This window comes from Lupinus angustifolius, unplaced genomic scaffold (genome assembly GCF_001865875.1).
Source record: "Lupinus angustifolius cultivar Tanjil unplaced genomic scaffold, LupAngTanjil_v1.0 Scaffold_11_68, whole genome shotgun sequence".
In the NCBI taxonomy this organism is placed as follows: domain Eukaryota; kingdom Viridiplantae; phylum Streptophyta; class Magnoliopsida; order Fabales; family Fabaceae; genus Lupinus; species Lupinus angustifolius.
Window position 1 is genome coordinate 12,960 of NW_017718563.1, and position 9,232 is coordinate 22,191.

Consider the following 9,232-nt stretch of genomic DNA (forward strand, 5'->3'; position numbering starts at 1 on the left):
TATTACACGGCATCTTACCTCAGCCACAATAAAACTATATCCTAATCTGATGACTTGATTTTCTGTTTTTTGTTGTGTGGAAAGAGACAAAAATGTCATTGGTATTATCATCATACCCACATGCATAAGTTAGATAATCTGACATTGGTTTATAACTTCAATACTACTTATCATCACATGACCATTGTACCAATCAACAACAGCACCGCCAAAAGTCATGTAGAAATTTAGGAAGAGTATAATGTTAATACACTATAAAAATTTATACACAATTTATTATCTATTATTTACTTATATTATATTTTTAGAACAATCAATAATAATAAAACATAAATTATAAATGTTATATTAACATTGTATAAAACTTAAACACACAGTTGGTGCATAATTTTTTTCTCATTTATGAATCTGTCACAATCTTTTATGATTTCATTGGAATTTTGCTTAGCCCGTTTACCCATTTTTGCACTTGCAAAAAAAGAGAAAGAAAAAGTTGTCTTTTGTGCAGCTTTGTTTTAAATGTATATAGATTCGTCAACACCGAATTTAGGACACTATTAAATACTTATTTTTCTATAACGGGAGAGTGAATCACCAGAAATAAGAATTTTATTAATTTTTTTATAAAATTAATTATATTTTTAATATGTATTTGTTTCATTTATGGACAGTTATTTAATTACAATTAATTCCATTTTTAATAGATATCTTCATTCCTATTTATATGTCCATTTGAGGAATTTTTTATTTTATTTATATGTCCAATTTAAAAGTTCTGTGGTACATTAATTGTTTATTTTCACGTTTTCTCTTATTTAATACTGAATTGGCTCAGGCAAGTAGTATGAAAAATACAATAAATCACTATTATATATTAGGAAAAATAAAATAAATATCATATAAATCAATACAATTGTTATATTGATTAAATCACTATTTTCAATAGAACAAAAAATAGTACCAGATATATATTAACAAACTTGCATTCCCATTTATGGTATTATGGTTGTACTAGTGATGTATTTTTACACATATATAACTAATATATTCGTTACTATTTAATTATAATAAGTCTTATTTTATGTTCAAACCCCAATTATACAACTACTTAATCAGAAAAAGATTTATCACTTAAAATAATCCTACTCAGCTATGCTCCTGTAAAAAGTACCTATACCTTTGTGGTTGGAGCATCTTATTATAGACTTATACCATAGCTCAGGGCTAAAGAAAGTGTGAATTTTTGTCATCATATTTTATAGCTCAATGGTAGAAGAACTCTGAACTTTTGTCATAAAGCAGAAAACGATGAGATAAGGACATTTCAGTTCTATATAAATTATATGTTTAACATCCTGAATTTTAGTGAAATTATATAAATTATATTTCATTTTTTTATACTTACATAAACTTTCCCTGGTTTTATACTTTTCGTTACACTGACCACCTCTGCATGAGAAATAAGTGTAATCTTTTAAACAAAAAATATGATAAATGCAATTAAGTTAAACAAAACATGGTATATTGTGAGGAAAAATCCAAATAATATACAAATTAATGTATTTTTATTATTTTTTGTTACAAAATGCATCAACAATTCTAAAAAGATATTGTTTAAATCGCTCTTATACTATATCGTAACGAACCAAAAAATAATAAAGAGGTATCGACTCATATTATTTGGACTTGTCTCCACAATATATCATATTTTGTTTAACTTAATTGCATTTATCACATTTTTTGTTCACAAAATTACATTTATTTCTCATGCAGGGGTAGTCACTGTAATGAAAGTATAAAAATGAGGGAGTTTGTATAGGTATAAAAAAGTAAGGGATGATTTATGTAATTTCACTAAAACTCAGGGAATTTCAAGTGTAATTTACTCATAAATTAATGTCATCATACCACATATTATACTAATGAGAGTATCCATATTGTGATACAGTAGTTATGTTGAAACATTGACTCACTAACTAAATCATAATTGTAATATTTATATACCATTAGCATAAAAATATATGCATAATTGATATATTATAATATATAATTAACTATTTATTTGTATGTGATTTTTTGAGTTGAAACATTGACTCACTAACTAAATCATAATTGTAATATTTATATACCATTAGCATAAAAATATATGCATAATTGATATATTATAATATATTAGTAACTATTTATTTGTATGTGATTTTTTGAAGGATCAATAATTATTATAAATAAATAATAGATAATTAATAGACTGATAATGTATAAAACTCTTAATTATTAGTGCATATATTTTTCTCTTAAAATCATATAACGAGTAAGTGACATAATGAATAACAAATTTATAAATATAAATATTATTATTTACTATATATAACTAAGTTATTGAATTTTTATTGCCCAAACTATCATTTTAAATAACATGATATTTGTATTATTGTTATTACTTAATTAGAATTAATTCCATTTTTATGGATATATTTTTATGAACTTAATATCTATATGTACAAGTATAGAACTGGAAAATACTAGATAGTCCAACCAATCTGATAACTTACCACACTTGAAAATAAATCTGTTTTACGGTCTTAACTGAATAAGGATTGGATGTTAAATCCAATTAAAATGGATTAACCCAAAAATAAACTGAATAGTTTACTTAAAAGTTAGAAAAATGAAAAAAATACTCTAATCTTTTGTTTTATTATAATCTCCATTCTCAAAAAATAGAAAGAATTCCTAGATTTTACTCCTAAAAATTGTACAGTTGTTAATTCTATAAAATTTTAGATTTATATATAATTATATATTTATAAATAAAATATATTAATTGGGAATGAAATCAAGTTATCAACCCCGACTATTTAACTATTTAAATCTAATAGAGATTTCTTCCGGTTCGGTTCGAGTTTCATTCCTACCACAAAACTTCTCTTCCATTATTCATGTATCATGGGTAGTGTAATACAGTAATACACGCAGAGATCTACTGACTACTCTACCTTTTTACACCACCATGATATTAAACTTCATTTTTATTCTGCAATTTCAGGCACACATTAATTGAAGTAATTAATGCACATCATTCTACAACTCAAGGACAAGGGATTTGTGGATTCTTTAATATAAAGCAGGAGATAATGTGATAGACATTTCAGTGGTCCAACATTTTTTCCTAAGCAATCAACACATAGGAAATTGGGCAACGAACCATTCCATTATTGTTGTTAATAATGAAACATTTCTTGTTATTAATGAGAAAGTTATTGTAATCCAAAACACAAAGCAAATGAATGAAATCCTTTGCTTAAAAGACCACAAGACTATTACCAATAAAAACACCACCTTACATATATGAATTAATACTAAATGTGATGAAAACACAAATATATGATGGTTTAAATCTAAGACAGAAATTGCTTCAAACTTCATGGTTTCCAAAGGATGGTAGTTTCTGCTATCAATGATGTGACAACATAAGGATCCATGTTGGAAGCAGGCCTTCTGTCCTCAAAGTAACCTTTGCCTTCTTTCTCTGTGTCTCTTCCAACTCTAACTGAGGCACCACGGTTTGCCACACCCTATTTGAAAAAACATTATATTAAACTTTAGGTTATGAAGTTCCTAATATAAAAACATCACGAGCATCATAATTTGTGACATGAACATCAAGAGCATCATTAAACTTTAAAGATGGTAATTAAGATAATCAAAATATTTTTAATGATGGCTCTATGTTTTAAATTGTTGCTGGGGGCGGATTGCAGCCATTTCGATTTGAATTATTTTATTATTAAAAAATATTTATCAATTCGATGCAGTCCAATACGGTCTGATGTTGTCCGATACGGTTTGATGCGATCCGATGCGGCCCGATCAGTCCGATGCAGCCCGATCGGTCCTATACGACTTGAATGAAGTCCGACGCGATCGTGATACGATCTGATGCGGTCCTATACAACTTGAATGAAGTCTGATGCGATTGTACTGTACCCTTTGCAACCACAATATTGTGGCTGCATCACGTGATGGGGTCCGCAATTTGAATCACTAGGCCGCAATACAAAGTTTAATGCCGTTGCAACTATAATTATTTCCTAACTATTAAACTTACCCAAACGAAATTGTTGATGTCTGCTGTTTCATGTTTTCCAGTAAGGCGCCTCTCATTGCCTTCTCCATAAGCAGCAATGTGTTCCTTGTGTTTCAATTCAAGCTTTTTAATAGCCTTCTTGATAATCTCATAACCTCCATCCTTTCTCATGGATTTGGTGCTGAAATCACAATTTCAAATCTTAGCACATGATAAAATTTCAAAGAATAAGTCAGATTAAGGCAATAAATATAAGCTATATTTATAACCTGTAGTTTGCATGAGCACCTGCACCATTCCAATCACCCTGATAACAACAACAAAGTGTCCATTTATTTAAGTCAAAATTCAAATCAAAACAAATAATTTAGTGAAACTAAGAATTCAATGTTTTCAAGGAATTATAAGATTCCAAGAAAAATTTCTAACCGGAATAGGCTTGGGATCAAATGAAACAATCACTCCAGCTATCTCAGTAATCCTCTGCAACAAAGAAACATATTATCAATATTTTTATTCTCATTGTTCTTATAAGAGTACTTAGGAGAAAGCCTATAAATATAGGTTACTAATACTATCTTCTTATGAACTCTTTATAACTTATTTCAATAAATATATTAGAAAAGTTTATAAAAATAAGCTTTTTTTAGTTTATTTCAAAAATTATTGAATAATCACTTAATTAAGCTATATAACAAATAGCGCACCCCTCCAAAATCCAATGTAAGTTTGAATTACCTCTAGTATGTAGCGAGCAGCCCATAATTCATCTCCAGCAGAGATACCAATAGAAGGGCCAACTTGGAATTCCCACTATAAAATTGGAACATAATCTGGATATGTTAATTTTCAATACAAGCCAATAAGATTAAGGTTTAAAATCTACATACTGTCATTGTAATGTTTAAAGTTATACCCTGTCAACATATCAGACCATTTATTTATATCAATATTAGTTATGAATGATAGATAATTTGTTGGCAGTGTAGAAAACATTACCCTATTAGTGTATATATATTAAATCAATAAGATTATAATATGACATTAAGAAAATAAATGTTATTTATACCTGGCCAGGCATAACTTCTGCATTGATACCACTAATGTTGATGCCAGCATAAATACAAGCTTTGTAATGTGCATCTACAATATCACGGCCATAGGATTTATCAGCGCCAATGCCACAGTAGTATGGGCCCTGTTTCAAATATAACATTACTTTAGTATCCTTTTGTCTAGAATATCCAATCTTGTAAAAATGTATATGAAAAATGAAACATTTCATACCTGTGGTCCAGGGTATCCACCAATTGGCCATCCAAGTGGCCAATTTGTATCTTTCTGCAACAAGGTATACTCTTGCTCAATACCATACCTGTTAAAATAAATCAATAGAGTAATTTAGATTATTTTATAATAAATTCATGTATATATTTTAGTGTAATAAAGTGGTGCCTAAAAAGGTTTCAAGAATTTGGATGCGTAATGGTTGAAAACATAATTATTTGATTAAGTGGTTCTCTTTAGTAGTCATTTATGATTTAATAATCCAATTATAATTAGAATACAAATTTGGATATTAGGAAATGCATACCATGGTTCCTCAGCAACAACTTCAGGATGATTGAAGATTTTGGCAGCATTGTGCCTCTTGTTTGTTGGAATTGGCACCCCAGCTGGGGTATAAGCATCACAAATCACCTATAGTATTTTAGCACAAAGTAAATAGGAGATTTAAAAAATTATGAATTTTAGTGGACTTAGAAACAATTGGTAAATTAATTATAAATTATTTAAATTGAAAAGAAAAAAAAAACTTACAAGGATATTGTTGCCTCTCCTAAATGGGTCCCTGAAAATAGCTTGTGGACTATTTTAAAAATAAATACACCAACCAAAAAAGAAGATTCAGTCATCAGAATTTTATGAAAACAACATGAAAACAAAAGGCATTTAATAAGTATTAAAAAAAGTTATACACTGAAGATGACAAAGTTTAGAATCATACTATAGGATAACTTCACTGTCTTTACCAGGAGCCTGGTTTGTGCTAGATCCATCATAGTTCCACTTGGGAAGTTTTGAAGGGTCACTTACTGGTCTAGGAAGAGTCTATTTTAAAACCAGAAAATAGCACCAAAAATGTTAAAATTGTGAACATGAAAAAAATTACACAGTTATGAAGAAGGTTTTATCTTATAGTATAAGGATAAAGGACTCATTAAATTTTCATCAAGTGTTAATTACTTACCATAAGCTTCACTATACAAAAAAAAATTACATAGCTATTTATCACATGTAATGAAGAAAACAAAAAAAAATTACCCTGGCTTTGCTTCTGATATCCAGGCCAGACCCACCAATCCTATTTATCAAAAGATAAAAAACATGATGAAGTTAGTATTCAATACTATTTGAGAAAATAGATAAAAACCCAAAAACAGGTTTGAAGAACTCAACCAAAACAACATGAAAAAAAAACTCTTTTTGCTTTTTATGTGTAGTGCTAAAAGGAGGATGAAGCAACAACATGTCTAAGGAAGACAAGTTCCAAAAGAATGAATCACAATAAAACATACCCAGAATCAGAAACAATAATATATCCACAAAAAGGTTATATTTTTTTGGAGTTACACTTTTGTCAAAGATTTTCATCAACAGAAAACAAAACAGAGTCCCCTGTTTTTTTTAAGAAAACACAATCCCGTGTTTTTTCTTATAAAAAAAGACAAGGTTTTATTTACGTAATGGATTAAAATCTGAGTGAAAATCTCACCATATGTACTCAGCAATGATCTTCTCTGTGGTAGTCTCTGCAAGGTCGAGGTTAATGAGTTCTGAAAGTGAAGACATGGCTTCTTCTTCTTCAACTTGTGCAAGGTTTTTTTATTGTGTAGCTTTTTATTAATAGAGTGGAAAACTTCAGGTGGAAATTGTGTTGGGTGTAACAACCTCTTTATATGTAAAGAGTCACTGCTGTGAAGTCTACATAAAGCTATGAAGTACGGATTCGTTAAATGTGTCGGTGTCCGATACAGATACATTTAGATTCGCGAAAGATACGTATCTAAAGAGTGTCCAAAAATTAAAAAATAAAATAAAATAAATAAATATTAAGACACGTATCCGATTTGTTTTCAATAAAATATAGGATATATGGATCCGTTTTCAGTAAAGTACAGGATATATAGATTTGTTTCCAATAAAATATGATAAGATAGATTCTTTTCCAATAAAACAGGATAAAATAGATTCGTTTCTAATAAAACATGATAAGATATATTCGTTTTCATTAAAATAGGATAAGATATATTTGTTATGGAGGGGAATGATTTTAGGAGAGATTCATTTTCATTAAAATATGATAAGATAGATTTGTTATGGAGGGCAACGATTTTAAATTTCCATTATCATTATATTTTTTACTTTGAATATTTTGATTTACACTAATAATTTTATCATATTTTATATGCTTTTATTATTTTATACGCATAAACGTATCGTATCCTGTATTTTGGAAAAAATGCGTGTCGACATATTGGATACGTATCATACCCGACACACATATTGTATGTGTTTGGAAACTTGTTCCCCCTCAATTGAATTTTATACAGAAAGTTAATTAAATTCTTTTTTAAAAATAAAGATCTTTTTTGTAATCATAATTATATGAATTTATTAAAATTATTATTCTAGCGTGTCGATAGACACTTTGTATTTGCCGACCTGTATTCTTATTTTATAATATTAAGTATTAAATTTGTATTTATTATTTTAGAGACTTAGAATGTTTTTTATTCAATGTATTTCATGTTATAATTTTTGTATTTATTATAATATTTAAAGTAAGAAATATTAGTTATAATTATCTAGGATTATATAATTTTACTTTAGAAATAAAAAATATTAAGAGAAAAATAGAAAAATAGAATTATGGTAGTAGTTATTTCAAATTTTAGCTTTATATAGTATGAATATAGATATTGAATTTATTAAAATTGTTATTCATTAATCAAATGAAATTATTTTCTTTTTAACTTGTGTGAATAAATATTTATTTTACAGGTAGTTACATGTGAAGACATAGAAAAATGTGCTTATATGTATTTCGAGACAGTTCATCTTGGGTTGAATTTCAAACAAAAAATTGATTTTATTTTTTAAATAAAGACATTTTGTAATAATGATTGTATGTCATATATGAAATTAAATTATTGTCCTTTTTATTCATTAGAATAAATAAAGAATCTAAAACTTCAAAAAAGATTCATATATAGTGGGTAATATTATTGTATTGTTAATGTAAGAATTTTTATATTATCAATATATCATCTATCATTTATTTTTGAATCTTAATAAATTAATAAAAAAATACAACACGTAAATGTTATACATAATGTACTGAGAGTATATATTATTTTACAATATACATTGATAAATATTAAACTCACATGATAAAAGCAACAATCTGGTGTCATAAAAGGGCTGGATTGAGTATTAAATTTGATTTTATGAATGAAATTTAATGAAGCTTAATTTGAGGTGGGTGGGGATGGTTAAGTCCATCAGTTGTATGAAATTATGATGGAGCAGTTGATGGATGTAACGTTGTGTTTAAAGAAAGAATGTAATATTTATTATGCATGGTTAGTTTACATATTTATAAATAGTAGCTATATTATTTATTACTCATTTATAAAAAGTGTTGTCTTCATCAAATAAGGTTTAAGTTTTATCTTAGTAGACATAATATTAATGTATTATTAATATAAATATTTATATATAACCACTATAATATTCATTTTTATTTTAAGATTCAGTAATGATAAATTATCAATGATGATAATGTATTCAACACAAAAAACTTTTCTTATATAATTGGGTATGTATTTTTCTTTATAGTGGAAAGTCGGTTTAATTTGCTTTAGAGTAATTACTAAAAAAATGTTATATCCATTTATATATACAATAATTAGTTATTTAAAAAAAAACAAACTTACTTTAATAAGCTAAGCTTTTGGTTTTGTCTGGTCTTGTCATGATTTTTTTGGTACAAAAACAAATGAAATAAATTAATGGCTTATTTTTTCTTGTTCCGTAATTTGTGCCGTGTACGCGCTCATACGGTGACATGCGGTGGTAAGT

The 9,232-nt window shown here is 27.4% G+C and overlaps 1 protein-coding gene across 1 annotated transcript; it reads right to left on the minus strand.

Annotated features, from left to right (window-relative positions):
• Window positions 1-3,192: 3,192 nt before the first annotated feature.
• On the minus strand, window positions 3,193-7,009 carry LOC109337853 (glutamine synthetase nodule isozyme-like). The gene is made up of 12 exons (XM_019574925.1): window positions 6,864-7,009; window positions 6,413-6,452; window positions 6,096-6,199; window positions 5,909-5,957; window positions 5,682-5,788; window positions 5,375-5,462; window positions 5,157-5,285; window positions 4,826-4,900; window positions 4,517-4,570; window positions 4,357-4,394; window positions 4,109-4,268; window positions 3,193-3,575 (listed from the first exon to the last, which is right to left on the minus strand). Exons 1-12 carry the CDS (start codon window positions 6,938-6,940, stop codon window positions 3,423-3,425), a joined length of 1,074 nt encoding a protein of 357 aa, XP_019430470.1. The 5' UTR covers window positions 6,941-7,009; the 3' UTR covers window positions 3,193-3,422.
• Window positions 7,010-9,232: the final 2,223 nt, after the last annotated feature.